Source organism: Mesoplodon densirostris, chromosome 10 (assembly GCF_025265405.1).
Source record: "Mesoplodon densirostris isolate mMesDen1 chromosome 10, mMesDen1 primary haplotype, whole genome shotgun sequence".
NCBI lineage: Eukaryota > Metazoa > Chordata > Mammalia > Artiodactyla > Ziphiidae > Mesoplodon > Mesoplodon densirostris.
In genome coordinates this window covers 74,123,002-74,142,701 of record NC_082670.1, presented here as the reverse complement: position 1 = coordinate 74,142,701, position 19,700 = coordinate 74,123,002, and the positions used below count along the sequence as shown (strand labels likewise).

The window sequence follows — 19,700 nt, the reverse complement described above, 5'->3', positions numbered from 1 at the left end:
GTTTCTGGTTTCTCACTGTTACAGATAATACAGCAGCAAACATCATTGGCTATGTAGCCTTCCACACATTTGTGTTGTGTGAAAGGTTCTTTTGTTGTTGTTGTTCAAGAGTGCTTTTTTTAAATTTATTTTTTATTGAAGTATAGTTGATTTACAGTGTTGTGTTAGTTTCACATGTAAAGCAAGGTGATTAAGTTATACATACATATATATATCTATTCTTTTTCAGATTCTTTTCCATTATAGATTATTACAAGATATTGAATATAGTTCCCTGTGCTCTACAGTAGGTCCTTGCTGTTTATCTTTTTTTTTTTTTTTTTTTTTTTTTTTTTGCGGTACGCGGGCCTCTCACTGTTGTGGCCTCTCCCGTTGCGGAGCACAGGCTCCGGACGCGCAGGCTCAGCGGCCATGGCTCACAGGCCTAGCCGCTCCGCGGCATGTGGGATCTTCCCAGACCGGGGCATGAACCCGTGTCCCCTGCATCAGCAGGCGGACTCTCAACCACTGTGCCACCAGGGAAGCCCTGTTTTTCTATTTTATATATAGTAGTGTGTATCTGTTTTTCACAAACTCCTAATTTATCCCTCCCCTGCCATTACCCTTTGGTAACCATAAGTTTGTTTTCTATGTCTGTGAGTCTGTTTGTGTTTTGTAAATAAGTTCATTTGTATCACTTTTTTAGATTCCACATATTGTGTTGTTTGAAAGGTTCTTAACAGTAGAATTATTGCTCAAAGAGTTTGTCTTTTAAATCTTTATACGTTAAATTATTTATCATTAAATTCCTCTCCAAAAAGGTAGTACCAATATATACTCTCTCCCTTGTCTGTCTTCCTTGCCAACTCTGGAGATTTTCAGTTTTAAAAATTTTACCAGGGCTTCCCTGGTGGCGCAGTGGTTGGGAGTCCGCCTGCCGATGCAGGGGACGCGGGTTTGTGCCCCGGTCCGGGAGGATCCCACGTGCCGCGGAGTGGCTGGGCCCGTGAGCCATGGCCGCTGAGCCTGCGCGTCGGGAGCCTGTGCTCCGCAACGGGAGAGGCCACAGCAGTGAGAGGCCCGCGTACCGCAAAAAAAAAAAAAATTTACCAATTGCAAAGGTGAAAAAAATAGTATTTGATTAAAAAGTCTTGTTATTTCACTACTAATGAGATTGAGCATATTTTTGTAAGCATTAACTCATTTTTAATGTGGATTAATTACATATTTTACCGATTTTTCTTTTTTTTCTTGTTGAATTATGGGAGCTTGTATATGGAAATTAATCCATTATCTTACATGTTGCTAATATTTCACCCATCTCAACTGTCTTATTTATTTATTTTTATTGAAGTAAAATTGACATATAACATTATATTAGTTTCAGGCATACAGCATAATGATTTGATATCTGTATACATTGTGAAGATTACTGCAATAAATCTAGTTAACATCTGTCACCATACATAGTTAGAAAAATTTTTTGTGTGTGATGAGAACTTTTAAGACCTACTCTCTTATCTTTGAATTTTATTTACGGTGTCTTTTGCCATGTAGAAATTTTATACTTTTATGTTTTTTTGTCACTCCTTTATGGTTTCTCTGATTGGGTCCAGGGTAATTTTTTTTTTTCCAGAGTGATGTTTTTAAAAACACAGATTTGATCCTTTCTCTGCTTAAGAAAACCCTCGGTTGCTTCCCATTGAGAGGCACTATAATACAGTGTTTGAGGACATATAATGTGGACGTTTTGCTAGGTTTGAAACCTGGTTTTCCTACTTAACTAGCTGTGGGACACTGGCAGGTAGTACCTGTTTTGTGCCTGTTTCCTCATGATAGTGATGTCACCTTGTCCAGTTGTTGAGAGTATTAAATGGGTTAATATGTTTAAGTGCTTTGGACAGTACCCAACTCATGGTAAATCCCCAGTTTGTATCAACTGCGTTATTCCTACTCTTCCTGTCCAGTTTCATTGTGTGCCACTTACCCGGTTGGTTCCCATGCTGCAGCCACAGTGGCATGCTTTCAGTTCCTCCCCACCTTAGAGCCTTTGTATGTGCTGCTCCCTATTCCTGGACTACTCTTTCCTTTCTGCTCTTTTTGCCTAACTGCTGTTTCCTCTTTAGTGTCAGCTTAAATACCTTTCCCCGCCCCAGGGACGCTGTCAGTGACCTCTTAGTTTAGGTTAGGTCTGCCATTATGTTCTATCTTAGCACCAACTGCTGTTTCCTCTTTAGTGTCAGCTTAAATACCTTTCCCCGCCCAAGGGACGCTGTCAGTGACCTCTTAGTTTAGGTTAGGTCTGCCATTATGTTCTATCTTAGCACCCACTGCTGCTTTTCCTTCATAGCACTTTAAATAATTGTTTTAATTTGTTGGCTTAAATTGTCTTACACCAGTTGAAAATAAGCATCATGAATGCGGGAATCAAGTCTCTCTTGATTGCTTTACCCTTATTCCCTAGAATAGTGGATGGTAATGAGCTGGTGTTTAATAAATTTGGGGAGTGAATGAATTAGCAGGTGGAATGGTACAGTTTGAATGTTTTGGGCTTGGGGTAGGAAAGTAAACTGAGAGAAGAAAGCTTATTTAGAGGCTTTAAATCTCACTACCAGGTTTCTATTCAGTTGTTCCTATCTGTGAATGTGTGAGTTTCAGTGCTTATGTTGTTGTATGAAAAGATCTTGGATAACTGGCAGTTACCTCAAATAGGATATCCATAATTTTAAGTGTTATTAAGATTTTCTCTATGCTCAATATGAAATTTAGTTTTAAAATCTGAAAATGTTACACTCATTTTACAGATTTAAAAAATGGACATAATAGGGCTTCCCTAGTGGCGCAGTGGTTGAGAGTCCGCCTGCCGTTGCAGGAGACACGGGTTCATGCCCCGGTCTGGGAAGATCCCACATGCTGCGGAGCGGCTGGGCCTGTGAGCCATGGCCGCTGAGCCTGTGCGTCCAGAGCCTGTGCTCCGCAACAGGAGAGGCCACAACAGTGAGAGGCCCGCGTACAGCAAAAAAAAAAAAAAAAAAAAGGACATAATATAGTCTGTATAAGATTGCATAGTTAGTTATGGGTAGAGCTGGGACTAGAATCTGGGTATCCCTATCACCCAGCTCACGCTGTTGTACTTGAGGTAGCTTGTACCTTTTCAAAGAGTATGTTAAAATTTAAACTATTTTTTTCTTAGTGTTTAAAAGATTTTTATGGTAATCTTTTACTGGGGATCTAATAAGAATCAGAATCCTTTTCAGAGGTTCAGAGTTGTTTGCTCTTGTAGGTATCACCCAGGCAGCTGTGGCTGTTGAGTTCCTATTCCACCTTTATAGTTTTCTGCATTGTTGCCCTTGAGGTTAGTTCACATCACGCCTTCCTGCAGCAGCTCCTTTTCCCCTTGCATTTACTCTTCCTAATCTGTTAGGCATATACAAAGGCAGTATCTTAGATTGTTTTACATGTATGTAAAGCAAGAATAAATAGATTCATCCATGCTGCAGCATGGATGGGCCTCAAAAACATGCTGAGTGAAAAAAGTCAGGTGCAAAAGACCACATGTTGTATGATTTCATTTGTGTGAAATGTCCAGAAGAGGCAAATCTCTAGAGACAAAAGCAGATTAGTGGTTGCCTGAGGCTAGGGATGGAATGGAGAAGAACTGCAAGTGGGGAAAGAAGTTTCTTTCCAGGGTGATGGAAATATTCTAAAATTGGATTATAGTGATGGTTATACAACTCTGTAAATTTACTGAAAATTATTGAATTGTACACTTAAAATGGGAGATTTTGGCATGTGAATTGTATCCCAATAAAGCCTTTTTAAAAAAGAATAAATGGTTTCAGAGGTTATTTTGGAGGGATTGAGCTCTCTTTATAAGTGTAATTGTAGACAAATATAGTTGATACTTATACTCTGCATAATATTCTAGGTAAATGAAATGGAAAACTAGATAAAATAATATGTTGTATCCTGAATCTTATTTACTGGTTAAGACAGGGCATTGGAAGCTAACTTTTCCCCCCAGGATTTCATTAGGAATTAGAGTTTTTGTGGATAGTGGTGCTCAGTATTATAATCTAAGTTGAAGGGGTAGTGATTCATATATATGTTTATTTGTTGTGATTTTTAGATATCAAGATCTTGATAGCTCTTTCTCTCTCTACACACACACACACACACACACACACACACACAGTCTTCAAAATTAGAAAAGCTGTCAAATTTTTTTTCTCTAATTCCATCTATTCTGCCAGTGTATTTTTGTTTTATCTGCCCTTTCAGCCCACCAGAGTGTCATGTCTTATGACTGAATAAACACTGGGCTGCAGCCTGTTAATGTGTTCTTCTTGATTTTTCAGCACTTTCATTTGGACCCTTGGATGCCCATTGAACAGATGCTTGAGAACTGCAAGTAATCTTCAGATTGTAGCATAACTATAAGGCCTGTCCTCTGTGTGGGGAGGAGATCACCCATGTGCTGTGGAAATGAACGGGGAGCAGCAGATTGATGCAGGTATTGGTTTTGCTGAGCAAAATCCATTCTTCAGAGTGCAGAATTCCATTACTTACCTGTGTTATGTTGTATGGCTTATCTTTCTACCACTAAATGGGAAGCTCTTTGAAGACATGAGTTGTCTTTCTTTGTACCTGGCAGAGAACCTGGCATTGGCCGGGGTGGGGGGAAGGTACTCAGCATGTTTGTTGAAAAAGTAAATAACTTTTATGAGCAGACTCCGTTAAAAAAAAAAAAGAAAGTTTCTTTTGAGGTAATTATCAATTCATAGGAGCTTGCAAAAATACTGACAGTTCTCATGTACCATTCACCCAGTTTCTACTGTAAGTTACATCTCATTTAAGTATAGTACAATATAAAAGCTAGGAAATTGATCTATGTATAAAATGTATGTAGTTCTGTCATTTTATCACGTGTGGATTCCTGTAACCACCACCTCAGTCAAGATACCGAACTATTCCATCACCACACAGAGCTCCTTTGTACTGCCCCTTCATAGTTAAACCTACTCCTCTTCCCCAATATTCCCTAACCCCAGGTAACCATTAATCTGTTCTTCATCTCTATAATTTTGTCATTTCCAGAATGTTACATAAATAAAACTACACAGTATGTGACTTTTTGAGATGGGCTTTTTTCACTCAGAATAATGCCCCTGAGATCCATCCAAATTCTTGAATGTATCATTAGTCTCTTTCCTTTTATTGCTTGGTAGTATTCTGTGGCTATACTGCAGTTTGGTTAACCATTCATCTGTTGCAGTACATTTTGGTTGCTTCTAGTTTTTGGTTTTTATGAATAAAGATGCTATAAACAATCATATACATAAAATTTCATTTTTCTGGGATAAATGCCGAGGAACACAACTACTTTCCAGAGTGGCTGTACCATTATGTATTCTTAGCAGCAGTATATGAGATCTGATTTCTTCACATCCTCACAGCCATTTGGTATTGTCACTATTTTTATTTAAGTCATACTGATAGATGTGTAATGATAGCTCATCCTGGTCTTAATTTTCTTTCCCCTATTGGCTGAATGCAAATGATGTTGAACAGGTGATGCAGGTGATGTTGAACAGGTGCTTACTTGCCATCCCTGTATCCCCTTCAGTACCATGTCTTCTTATTTTTGGCTCATTTATTAATCATATTGTTTGTTTGCTTTTTTTTTTTTTGCGGTACGCGGGCCTCTCACTGTTGTGGCCTCTCTCGTTGCGGAGCACAGGCTCCGGACGCGCAGGCTCAGCGGCCGTGGCTCACGGGCCCAGCCACTCCGCGGCATGTGGGATCTTCCCAGATCGGGGCACGAACCCACGTCCCCTGCATCGGCAGGCGGACTCTCAACCACTGCGCCACCAGGGAAGCCCTTGTTTGCTTTTTAATTAATAATTTTTTAACTATTGAGGTTTCCTAAAAACATCTTTATTGAAATATTTTTATTTTTTAAAGATATAATACACATACTATAAAATTTACACTTTGAGAATATACAGTTCAGTGGTTTTCAGTGTATTCAGAAAGTTGGGTGACCAACAGTACTACCTAATTCCAGAACATTTTCATCACTCCTCAGAAGAAACCATTAGCAGTCATTTCTTGCTTAATTCTACCCTCTGGCAACCATGTCTACTTTCTGTCTCTACAGATTTACCTATTCCTACTTTCTTTTTATTAATGTTTGCATGGTATATCCTTTTCATGCTTTCACTTTCTTTTTTGTTTTTTTGTTTTTTTCTTTTTGCGGTATGCGGGCCTCTCACTGTCGTGGCCTCTCCCGTTGCGGAGCACAGGCTCCGGATGCGCAGGCCCAGCGGCCATGGCTCACGGGCCCAGCCGCTCCGCGGCATATGGGATCCTCCCAGACCGGGGCACGAACCCGCATCCCCTGCATCGGCAGGCGGACTCCTAACCACTGCGCCACCAGGGAGGCCCTCTTTTTTGTTTTTAATTTTATTTATTTTTGGCTGCACTGGGTCTTTGTTGCTGCGCGCGGGCTTTCTCTAGTTGTGGCAAGCAGAGGCTACTCTTCGTTGCAGTGCGTGGGCTTCTCATTGCTGTGACTTCTCTTGTTGAGAAGCACAGGCTCTAGTCACGTGGGCTTCAGTAGTTGCAGCTCGCAGCTCAGTAGTTGGGACATGCAGGCCCTAGAGCGCACAGACTGGCTTTAGTAGTTTCAGCGTGTGGGCTCAGTAGTTGTGGCGCGTGGGCTCTAGAGCGCAGGCTCAGTAGTTGTGGCCCATGGGCTTAGTTGCTCCATGGCATGTCGGGTCTTCCTGGCCCAGGGATCGAACCCGTGTTCCCTGCATTGGCAGGCGGATTCTTAACAGCTGCACCACCAGGAAAGTCTCTCATCCTTTCACTTTCAACCTGTGTAAATCACTATATTTGGAGTAAGTTTCTTGTAACAGCATGTAGTCATTAATTAATTAATTAATGAAACGTAAAAGCTTTTGCACAGCAAAGGAAACCATAAACAAGACCAAAAGAGAACCCTCAGAATGGGAGAAAATATTTGCAAATGAAGCGACTGACAAAGGATTAATCTCCAAAATTTATAAGCAGCTCATGCAGCTCAATAACAAAAAAACAAACAACCCAATCCAAAAATGGGCAGAAGACCTAAATAGACATTTCTCCACAGAAGATATACAGACTGCCAACAAACACATGAAAGGATGCTCAACATCTTTAATCATTAGAGAAATGCAAATCAAAACTACAATGAGATATCATCTCACACCAGTCAGAATGGCCATCATCAAAAAATCTAGAAACAATAAATGCTGGAGAGGGTGTGGAGAAAAGGGAACACTCTTGCACTGCTGGTGGGAATGTGAATTGGTACAGCCACTATGGAGAACAGTATGGAGGTTCCTTAAAAAAGTACAAATAGAGCTACCATATGACCCAGCAATCCCACTACTGGGCATATACCCTGAGAAAACCATAATTCAAAAAGAGTCATGTACCAAAATATTCATAGCAGCTCTATTTACAATAGCCCGGAGATGGAAACAACCTAAGTGTCCATCATCGGATGAATGAATAAAGAAGATGTGGCACATATATACAATGGAATATTACTCAGCCATAAAAAGAAACGAAATTGAGCTATTTGTAATGAGGTGGATGGACCTAGAGTCTGTCATACAGAGTGAAGTAAGTCAGAAAGAGAAAGACAAATATTGTATGCTGACACATATATATGGAATTTAAGAAAAAAAATGTCATGAAGAACATAGGGGTAAGACAGGAATAAAGACACAGACCTACTAGAGAATGGACTTGAGGATATGGGGAGGGGGAAGGGTAAGCTGTGACAAAGCGAAAGAGAAGCATGGACATATATACACTACCAAACGTAAGGTAGATAGCTAGTGGGAAGCAGCCGCATAGCACAGGGAGATCAGCTCGGTGCTTTGTGACCGCCTGGAGGGGTGGGATAGGGAGGGTGGGAGGGAGACGCAAGAGGGAGGGGATATAGGAACATATGTATATGTATAACTGATTAATTTTGTTATAAAGCAGAAACTAGCACACCACTGTTAAGCAATTATACTCCAATAAAGATGTAAAAAAAAAAAACAAAAAAAAAACGAACAACCCGGGGCTTCCCTGGTGGCGCAGTGGTTAAGAATATGTCTGCCAATGCAGGGGACACGGGCTTGAGCCCTGGTCCAGGAAGATCCCACGTGCCATAGAGCAACTAACCACGTGCACCAAAACTGAGCCTGCACTCTAGAGCCCGTGAGCCACAACTACTGAAGCCCACGTGCCTAGAGCCCATGCTCCACAGCAACAGGAGAAGCCCATGCACTGCAATGAAGAGTATCCCCCACTCGCCACAACTAGAGAAAGCCTGTGCACAGCACTGAAGACCCAACACAGCCAAAAATAAATAAATAAAATAAATAAATTTAAAAAATTAACAACCCAATTTAAAAATGGGTAAGGGACCTAGATAGACATTTTTCCGAAGAAGACATACAGAAGGTCAGCAGGCACATGAAAAGATGCTCAGCATCATTCATCATCAGGGAAATGCAAATCAACATCACAATCACTTCACACCTGTCAGAAGGCTATTATCAAAAAGACAGCAAATAATAAATGTTGACAAGGATGTGGCGAAAAGGGAACCCTCATGCACTGTTAGTGGGAATGTAAATTGGTGCAGCTACTATGGAAAACAGTATGGAGTTTCCTCAAAAAATTAAAAATAGAACTACCATATGATCCATCAGTTCCACTCCTGAGTGCTTATTCAAAGAAAAAACACTAATTTGAAAAGATATATGCACCCCTATGTTCATTGTAGCACTATTTACAGTAGCCTAGATATGGAAGAAACCTAAGTGCCCATCCATAGATGAATGGATGAAGAAGATGTGGTATATATACACAATGGAATATTACTCAGCCCTAGGGAAAAAAAGAATGATATCTTGCCATTTGCAACAACATGGATGGACCTAAAGGGTATTATTCTAAGTGAAATAAGTCAGGCAAAGACAAATACTGTCAGATTTCACTTATATGTGGAATCTAAAAAACAAAACAAATGAACAAACATAACTAAACAGAAACAGTCATAGAGATAGAGAACAAACAGGTGGCTGCTAGAGGGGAGGAGAGTAGGGAGAGCAGAGCAATAGCTGAGGGAGGGTAAGAGGTACAGACTTTCAATTACAAAATAAATGAGTCACAGGTATGAGATGTACAGTATGGGAAATATAGTCAATAATTATGTAATGTCTTTGTATCATGACAGATGGTAACTATAGACTTACCGTGATGTTCATTTGGGGATGTATAGAAATATCAAATCACTATGTTGTGTAGCAGTACCTAACATAGTGTTGTAAGTCAATTTCACTTCAAAAACCAACAAACTCATAGAAAAAGAGATCAGGTTTGTGGTTACCAGAGGCAGGGGGTGGGGGAGGGTGAAAAAAATTTTTTTTTCCTGTCTTGTAATTGGTGTAGATCATTTACACTTAATGTAATTATTGATATGTTAGGGCTCACGCCTGCCTTTTTTTTTTTTTTTTTTTTTTTTTTGCGGTATACGGGCCTCTCACTGTTGTGGCCTCTCCCGTTGCAGAGCACAGGCTCCTGACGTGCAGGCTCAGTGGCCATGGCTCACAGGCCTAGCTGCTCCGCGGCATGTGGGATCTTCCTGGACCGGGGCACAAACCGTGTCCCCTGCATCGGCAGGCAGACTCTCAAGCACTGTGCCACCAGGGAAGCCCCGTCTGCCATTTCTGTCCATTTGTTTTCTCTGTTTTTTTAAATACATTTATTTATTTACTTACTTTTAGCGCGTTGGGTGTTTGTTGGTGTCACAGGCTTTCTCTAGTTGCCGCAAGTGGGGGCTGCTCTTCGTTGCGGTGCACGGGCTTCTCATTGCTGTGGCTTCTCTTGTTGCGGAGCACAGGCTGTAGTCACATGGGCTTCAGTAATTGTGGCTTGCGGGTTCAGTAGTTGTGGCTTGCGAGCTCTAGACTACAGACTCAGCAGTTATGGCGCGCGGGCTTAGTTGCTCCACGGCATGTGGGATCTTCCCGGACCAGGGCTTGAACCTGCCTCCCCTGCATTGGCAGGCAGATTCTAAACCACTGCGCCACCAGGGAAGCCCTGATTTCTCTGTTTTTTTGTTCCCATCTTTTCCTGCCTTCCTGTGGGTTACTTGAACATTTTTTTAGAATTTCATTTTGTTTTGTCTGTACACTGTTCTTTTTTTTTTTTTTTTTTTTCTTTTTGCGGTATGCGGGCCTCTCACTGTTGTGGCCTCTCCCGTTGCGGAGCACAGGCTCCGGATGCGCAGGCCCAGCGGCCATGGCTCACGGGCCCAGCCGCTCCGCGGCATATGGGATCCTCCCAGACCGGGGCACGAACCCGTATCCCCTGCATCGGCAGGCGGACTCTTAACCACTGCGCCACCAGGGAGGCCCTGTACACTGTTCTTGAGTGTATCTCTTTGTATAGCTTTTTAGTGGTTGCTCTAGGTATTACATTATATATACTTATCACACTCTGCTGGTTTTATCATTTTGTTAATTTGAGTAAAGTGTAAAAATTTTACCTATTTTTATGTCTCTTTACCTACTCTTATTTATAATAAACTTGTCTTAAATATTCTTCTACATGTTTGGAGAACCACATCAGATATTGTTAAAAGTTTTGCTTCAACTGTCAAATATAATTTAGAAAATTCAAGAGGAGAAGGAAAATGTAGTATGTTTTCCAGTATTTTTACTCTTTTCATTGTTCTTTATTCCTTCCTGATTTTCCAAGATTCCTTCTCTGTCATTTCATTTCTGTTTATAGAATTTACTTTAGCCATTTTGTTAGGGTAGGTCTCTTGGTGATAGAATTCATTAGTTTCCCTTCATCTGAGAATATCTTAATTTTGCCACTCATTATTAAAGGATATTTTTGCTAAATATAGAATTCTGAGTTGAAAGTTATTTTCTTCATCTCCTGAAAAATATTGTGCCTTCTGGCCTCCCTTTCTGATGAAAAATTTGCTGTCATTGGAATTCTGTCTCCCGCCACTTCCCTTAAAAGAGGTATTGTTTCTCTTGCTGCTTTCAGGATTTTTTGTCTCTAGTTTTCAGCAGTTTGACTCTGTGTATCTGTGCACAGATTTCCTTGGGTTTATCTTGTTGAGGGTTTTCTCACCTTCTTATAGGCTTACGTCTTTTGACAAATTTGGAACATTTTCAGCCATTATTTCTTCTAGGACTTTTTCTGCCCTGTTCTCTTTGTCTTCTTTTGGGACTCTGAAGACACTTTTGTTAGATCTGTTGCTATTGCCGCACAGCTCTGTGAGGCGCTTTTCATTTTTTTTTCTCTCCGTTGTTGAAATTGGGTGTTTTCTATTGCTCTTTAATTTTGGTGTTTCTTTCCCTATCCTCCTCATTCTGCTGTAGAGCTTATCTATAGAGGAGTTTGTTTTGTTTTGTTTTTTGGTTATTGTATTTTCAGTTCTAAAATTTCTGTTTTGAGCTGGGGAGGAATGAAAGATGGGAATAGCTCCAACTTAAAGAGCCACAATCCCACTATTCTAACAGGTTCTGTAACTTGTCTTGATAGATGCTTTTCAGTTTGTTCTGTGCCTTCAGTTAATTTCAGAACTTTGAAATGGTCGGTTTTCATTGTTTAGCCAGTATTTTTGCTGCTTTTCTGGAAGAATGGATTCACTGAGGTACTCACTCTGCTATTTAGGAAGTTGATTTATTTTCTTTTAAATGTTATTAACTCATATCATATATACATTACATATATATTTTATATATGAATTTGAATCTATTGCTGTCATCACTTATTTGATGATCAAATTGCCTCATTCTAGACCAATGAGAGTTCTTTCAGATTGGCTCCTGTGCTCTTTGGATGTGATGTCATATATCTTTGATAGTTCTAGTCCTTGCTTTCTGGTATAATAAGATTCCAAGGTACCTCTTGCACATTTCCTGCCCCAAGCTTGCAATTTGCCATTTCTCTGAGGAGCTCATTTTTTTTTAAGTGGATATGATATTTACAGTCTACAATCCAGGTGCTGGGGTGCTCATTGATAGCAGATTGCCATTTCTTCTAGGTCTTATCCATAGACATAGCTAGGAAATACATGTCTTTCGAAGAGAAAAGAAAATCAGATGGCTTCATCTGATATTTACAATTTTAATTTAAAATTACAGGGTTTTTATTTCTTTGATTTTATATTCGTGTCTCTTTTCTTTTAGAAATGTGTTGTTTTGTAATGTCTTTAATATCATAACTTATTTATTTTTATCCTATAATATTCATATAATTTTTTCACACTAACAATACCAACCTTCCAAATATCAGTAGGATAATAGTGTATAGTTTAAGATTTCTTTATGGTTTTGCCTTTAGATATATTCCACTTGGGTTTGCAGTCAAAATTTTGTATTTTATTAATGACTTAAAGAGATCCTGTTTTCTTTGTGGTTTTGACGCCAACAGTTAGGCATATTTGTTTAAGTTCATTTTCAGTTTTTAGAATTTTTAATTTAAATGTTTCTAAATTGTGTAAAGTATATACATAGTTACGAAGTCAAAATTATATAACATTCCCACTTTCATCCTGATAGTATTCATCCTTTTTCTTCTTCTCCATATATATAACAAATTTTATTACTTTTTATTCTATTTTTCATGTTTTAAAATGTAAAAAGATATGTGTGAGCATTTACATATATAGTCATCTCTCTCTCACCTTATACAAAAACTAGAGCTACAATAAAAACTGCTCTGTGTTTTGCTGTTTCACTTAGTGTATACTGAAGATTATTCCACATCAGTATGTGGAAATCATTCTCATTCTTTTTTACAGATGTATAGTACTGGATGTATATACCGTATTTTATTCACCCTGTTCCTTATTGGTGGACATTTGGGTTGTTTCCAGTCTTGGTATTACATATAGTACTGCAATGAATAGCTTTGTACATATGTCTTTTTGTATTTTTGCCAGCATATCTTTGGGATAGATTCCTAGAAGTGGGATTGCTGGATCAAAAGGTAAATACATATGTAAATTTGCTAGATATTGCCAAGTTCTTTCACCGGGGTTGTGTCGTTATGCTTTACCTGCTTAATTACCTGCCTCACCATGGAGTGTGTTGTCAGACTTTGGAATTTTTTCCATCTGATATCTCAATGTAGTTTCCATTTGCATTTTTTAAAAATGAATAAATTTACACACGTTTCCATATGTTTAAGGACTATTTGCATTTTAAAAAAATAAATTCTCGGGACTTCCCTGGTGGCGCAGTGGTTAAGAATCCACCTGCCAATGCAGGGGACACGGGTTCAAGCCCTGGTCCGGGAAGATCCCACATGCCATGGAGCAACTAAGCCCATGTGCCACAACTACTGCACCTGAGCTCTAGAGCCCACACCACAACTACTGAGCCTGCGTGCCGCAACTACTGAAGCCTGCACACCTAGAGCCCGTGCTCTGCAACAAGAGAAGCCACCACAATGAGAAGCCCATGCACCGCAACGAAGAGTAGCCCCTGCTCACCGAAACTAGAGAAAGCCCATGCACAGCAACGAAGACCCAACACAGCCAAAAATAAATAAATAAAATAAATTTATTAAAAATAAAATAAATTCTCTTTTCATGTGTTTTGCTGACTTTTCTATCAGATCATTAGTTTCTTCTCAGTTTTTAGGTAATTTTTGATGAATGAGAGATTTTAGTCCTTTCATTCACTGCTTTTATTGTTGTTATGTTTATTTTTTATTTTTAAATCAGCTGTTTGAGGGACTAGGGTTCTTGCCAAGGACCATGAATATGAATGTCCAGCCTTGTGTTTTAGTGATGGAAGTTGACTTTCTACTGGCTCATACTTCCAGGATGTTCCCAAGAAAGTCTTTGTTGGTTTGTTGTATTTCTAGGGAAAATATTCAAATACATAGAAATGAATGGAAAACAATATAGGAAACACCCACGTACCTACAATGCAGAATTTAAAAATTAATAAATAATAAATTAACATTGTCCAATATTTGTTTTCATTTTTTAAATTGCGGTAAAGTATCCATAACATAAAATTGACCACTTCAGCCATTTTTAAGTGTACTGTTCAGTGGCATTACATTACATACATTCACATTATTGTGCAACTATTACCACCGTCCATCTCCAAAACTTTTTCATCTTCCCATACTGAAACTCTGTACCCATTAAACACTAACTCCCCATTCCCCTCTCCCCCCAGTCCTTGGAAACTACCATTCTTCTTTCTGTCTCTATGAATTTGACTACTCTTAACTACCTCAAGTAAGTGGAATCATAGAATATTTGACCTTTTGTGGCTGGCTTATTTCATTTAATGTAATGTTCTCATGGTTCATCCACATTGTAGCCTGTAACCTGTGTCAGAATTTCCTTCCTTTTTTTTTCAGAGATGTGGTGCTTTTTTATATATACATATATATATATATATATATTTATTTATTTATTTTTGGCTGCATTGGGTCTTCATTGCTGCATGAGGGCTTTCTTTAGTTGTGGCGAGCAAGGGCTACTCTTCGCTGCAGTGCACGTGCTTCTCATTGCAGTGGCTTCTCTTGTTGCGGAGCACGGGCTCTAGGCGTGCAGGCTTCAGTAGTTGTGGCACGTGGGCTCAGTAGTAGTGGCTCATGGGCTCTAGAGCTCAAGCTCAGTAGTTGTGGTGCACGGGCTTAGTTGCTCCGCGGCATGTGGGATCTTCCCAGACCAGGGCTTGAACCCGCGTCCCCTGCATTGGCAGGCATTCCCTGCCACCAGGGAAACCCCTCCTTCCTTTTTATGACTAAATAATATTACATTGCATACATATAGTACATTCTGTTTATCCATTCATCTGTTGATGGACACTTGAGTCAGTTACTTCCGCCTTTTGGCTGTTGTGAATATTGCTGCTATAAACATTCATGTATAGATATCTGTTTGAGTCCCTGCTATCAGTTTTTTGGGTATATACCCAGAAGTGGAATTGCTGGATCATATGGTAATTATATTTTTAATTTTTTGAGAAACCACCAAAAATTTTTCCACAGTGGCTGTACCATTTTATATTCCAAGACCAGCAGTGCACAAAGATTCCAATTTCTCACAGCCTTGCCTACACTTATTTTCTGCTTTTTTGATAATAGCCATCCTAATGAGTGTGAGGTGGTATCTCACTGTGGTTTTGATTTGCATTTCCCTAATGATGTTGAACATGTTTTCATGTGTTTTTTCATTTTTTAAAAGAAATAAAACATAATACAGTTTAAGGCTCTTTTGTACTTTCCTTCTAATCTTCTTTGCTTCCCTCCATCCCCAAAGGTAGCACTGTTAATGTTGATGTATATTCTTCCCATCCTTTTTTTGTACTGTTATTGATTTGTATTTATAAACATTATATTGCAGTTTTGTTTTGAAGCCTAAATTGTATCTTGTGCTTTTCATTCTGCACCTGCTGTTTTTACTTGATGTGATTTTTTTGAGATTTATACATGTCAATATAGTTCATTTATTTCAGCTGCTATATGTAGTAGTACTCCGTTGTAGGATTGCCATAATTTATCTATTCTTCTACTGATTGCTTCTGTCTGTTGCTGTTAGAAACAGTGCTGTGGTGAGCATCCTTGTATTTGCCTCCTTGTGTTTGTGTGAAGCACAGGCTCCCCAAGGGTATACTCATTCAGCAGCTGTTTATCACAGACTTGCTAGTGACAGGCATTGTTTTGGGCAGTGGGGATAGTCAGTGAACAAAACCCTGCTCTTAGGGAGCTTATGTGAATTGGGATTATTGGATTCCAATGGAGTGTTTGAATCTTTGCTCACTCAACAAAAATGTATTGAGTCTCTGCTGTGACAGAGATGTAGGAGTGACCAAAACAAAGTTCCTGTCTTCACAGAGTTTATTGTCTAATGGGGAAGATAAAAAGCCATGGTATGTTTGTAGGTAGGAATGAATGCCGTGAAGATAATGAAAGCAGAGGCTGGAGGTTTCTACTTTAGATGCACACTGATGGAAGGCCTTTCTGGTGGAAGGTTTTTCTGGAGAGGTGTTGAGTAGAGGCTTGAATGACGTAAAGCTGTCAATGACAGGGGAATGAGTCTAAGTGGAGAAAATAACAAACGCAGAGACTTTGAGGAAAGAACATGGTCAGAGAGGAGTGGCAAGAAACTCAGTGTCCCTCGAGTGAGTGAGCAAACAAGAGGCTGGTTGGGGATGCAGGGGCAGGGTCGGGAACTAGGGGTCAGATCACATAGGGCCTTTGCAGTCTCCCAAATTTTAGATTTTATTGTGTGATTAAAAGGTGAAAGATATGGTAGTTAGACCTTGCACTTAGAGAGATAGCAGTAGAAATGGTGGAAGGTGATTAGGTTTGGGATATTTTTAAAGGTAGTACTCAGAATTTTCTGATGGATTGGATGTGAGATGTGAAGGAAAGGGAAGAAAGTAAGGATAACTCCACAGTTTTTGGATTGAGTCAAACTATCAACCATTGGTAACTTTTACTCAGTTGGAGAGTACTAAGGAAGAACAGATTGAAAATTTAAGTTTGAAATGCCTATTAAGGATCTCAGATATTTGGCATTAGATACTAAATTACAGTCCAAAGGGATTATAGTAGTTACACTCTCACCAGCTTTATGTGATCTATTTAGGTGAATCCCAGATAGATCCCAGCAGGAGACAGCATGTCACACTCTGTGGTGTTGAGATTCATTGACAATCAGTGCACTAAGGGAACCTGCTATTTAAAAAGAATACTTAGTTATTTTGTGTGAAAAGTCAGTTAACTTGTGAAGTAAATTGTAAGTTAGGTTTACTAAGTTTATGTTTTTATACCTTAAGTTTTTTTAAAATTGAGTCTTACCGGTGTTGTGTTGTTTTGTTTTTAATTCCAGATGCTGGATCTGGAGTGGAAGAAGTGGAATTAAGCTGGGAAGACTATCTGGAAGAGACAGGGTCCACAGCAGTTCCCTACGGGTCTTTTAAACATGTGAGCAGTGACTATATTGCTTGACTTACTATATTTCTTTTCTTTGACTCACTGCACCATCATTAGAGAGTTTAGAGTTATTTTAAGATAGAATACTTGAGAGAACTTGAGTGCTTTTTCTTTTTCCCTCCTGTTGCCACTTTTATTAAGAAAACTTGGCATATTCTAAAACCCTTTTGGTTTTGTGTATTTTTTGCTACTCGATGCCAACTTGTCTTTTTTTGACCAGTCATGAATATTCCTTTATTTTTGTCAAAAAAAACCCCCAAAACCTCTTCAGTTGAAGAAAATGATTTATAGTCTGGTACAGGCAGACTGGAGCTGTTGCAGGTTCAGTTCCAGACCACCACAGTAAGGCAAGTATTGCAATAAAGTGCAAGTCACACAAATTTTTGGTTTCCCAGTACATATAAAAGTATGTTTAAACTATACTATAGTCTGTTAAGTGTGCAATAGCATTATGTCTAAAAAAAAGTACATACCTTAATTTAAAAATACATTATTGCTTAAAAGTGCTAGTCATCATCTGAGCCGTTAACGAGTAGTCTTTCTGCTGGTGGAGGGTGTTACCTTGATGTTGATGCTGCTGACTGGTCAGGGTGGTGGTGGCTGAAGGGTTGGGGTGGCTGTGGCAGTTTCTTGAAAAAAGACAACAGTGAAGTTTGCCCCATGGATTGACTCTTCCTTTTACGAATGATTCCTCTGTAGGTGCAATACTATTTGATAGCATTTTACCCATAGTAAATGTTCTTTCAAAATTGGAGTCAATTCTCAAGCCCTGCCACTGCTTTATCAACTAAGTTTGTGTAATATTCTAAATCCTTTGTTGTCATTTCAACAGTCTTCACAGCATCTTCACCAGGAGTACATTCCATCTCAAGAAAGCTCATCCATGAGAAGAAACTCCTGGGACTTCCCTGGTGGTCCAGTGGTTAGGACTCCACAGTGCCAATGCAGGGGGAATGGGTTCGATCCCTGGTCGGGGAACTAAGATCCCACATGCTACACGACGTGGCCAAAAGATTAAAAAAAAAAAAAAAAAAAAAGAGGAAGAAGAAGAAGAAACTCCTCATATTTTCAGGTTTTATCATGAGATTGTACCAATTCAGTCACATTTTCAGGCATCACTTCTAGTTTTCTTGCTGTTCCACCCCATTGGCAGTTACTTTCTCCACTGAAGTCCTGAACCCCTCAAAGTCATCCATGAGGGTTGGAATCAGCTTCTTCCAAACACCTGTTAATGTTCATTTTGACCTCTTCCCATGGATCAAAAATGTAATTAAAGGCATCTAGAATGGTGAATCCCTTCTAGGAGGCTTTCAATTGTTAGATTCATCAGAGGAATCACTATAGCAGTTACGGCTTCATGAAATGTATTTTTTAAGTAGTCAGACTTGAAAGTTGAAATGACTTCTTGATCCATAAGCTGCAGAATGGATGTTGTGTTTGCAGGCATGAAAACGTTATTAATCTTGTACATTTCCATCAAAACTCTTGGGTAACCAGATGCACTGTCAGTGAGCAGTACTATTTTGAAAGGAATCTTTTTCTGAGCAGTAGGTCTCAACAGTGGGCTTAAAATATGCAGTAAACCATGTTGTAAACAGATGTGCGGTCATCCAGGCTTTGTTTTCCCATTTATAGAGCACAGGCAGGTTAGATTAAGTATAATTCTTAAAGGCCCTAGGATTTTTTCATGGTAAATGAGCACTTGCTTCAGCTCACCAGCTGCATTAGCCCCTAACAAGAGAGACAGCTTGTCCTTTGAAGCTTTGAAGCCAGGCTTTGACTTCTCTGGCTATGGAAGTCCTAGATGGCATTTTCTTCCATCTTCTTCCAAGATAAGGCTGTTTCATCTACACTGAAAATCTGTTGTTTAGTGTAGCTACCACCATCCATTATCTTAGCTAGATCTTCTGGATAACTTGCTGCAGCTTCTACATCAGCACTCGCTGCTCCACCTTGCACTTTTATGTTATAGAAATGTCCTTTTCCCTTCAACCTCATGAACCAGCCTCTGCTAGCTTCACACTTTTCTTCTGCAGCTTCCTCTCTGAGCCTTAATAAAATTGAAGAGAGTTAGGGCTTTGCTCTGGTTTAGGACTTGGCCTAACCATAAACCTGAATCAGTATATGGTGAAGGGCTGCCAAATATAGTAAAAATCAAGCATGGATATAGGAAGATGTTGAGAAGGGATGGCTATGACTAGCAGATCATGGGCAAAACTGGTAGAACTCAGAACTCTAGAGCAATGGTAATGTATGTCCAAGCCACTGGCAAGAGTTTTACATGACCAAGTTTGGCATGAAGGAAGGAGGGAAGACAGGGCTGAAGAAGGAATTAGAGATAAACCACATTTGCAAAGAGGAAGAGTGTAAGATAGTGAAAAAGCCTTCCTCATGGTGCATGTCTGGTGGAGAGAACAGCCCCCACTATGGGAAAGGCACTAGGCTTTACCTGGGTCTTTTAGAACAAAAGCATCAAACTGATTGGGGAAGGGATGTAGGTAGGAGAGGGGTAGGAATACATGCTGGAGCATCAGAAGTCCCCTACAGTTGGGGGAAGGTTAGGATCACTGAGAAGTTTCCACCCCCAAGACCAAGGGACACAGAATATCACAAGACTGAGGCTGAATCTCAGAGAATGCTTGTCCCCCACTATCAAGATAGAAAATTGTGGGTAGTAG

At 39.6% G+C, this 19,700-nt stretch overlaps 1 protein-coding gene across 2 annotated transcripts in view; it reads left to right on the top strand.

Annotated features, from left to right (window-relative positions):
- The window catches only part of SFMBT1 (Scm like with four mbt domains 1), a 126,378-nt gene that overhangs the window by 63,750 nt on the left and 42,928 nt on the right, over positions 1–19,700 (top strand). For both annotated transcript variants that reach the window (XM_060110226.1, XM_060110225.1), the window contains exons 2-3: positions 4,338–4,492; positions 16,919–17,013. In XM_060110226.1, the coding sequence (XP_059966209.1) occupies positions 4,465–4,492; positions 16,919–17,013 (123 nt within the window). In that variant the 5' untranslated portion in view covers positions 4,338–4,464. The remainder of the gene's footprint in view (positions 1–4,337; positions 4,493–16,918; positions 17,014–19,700) is intronic.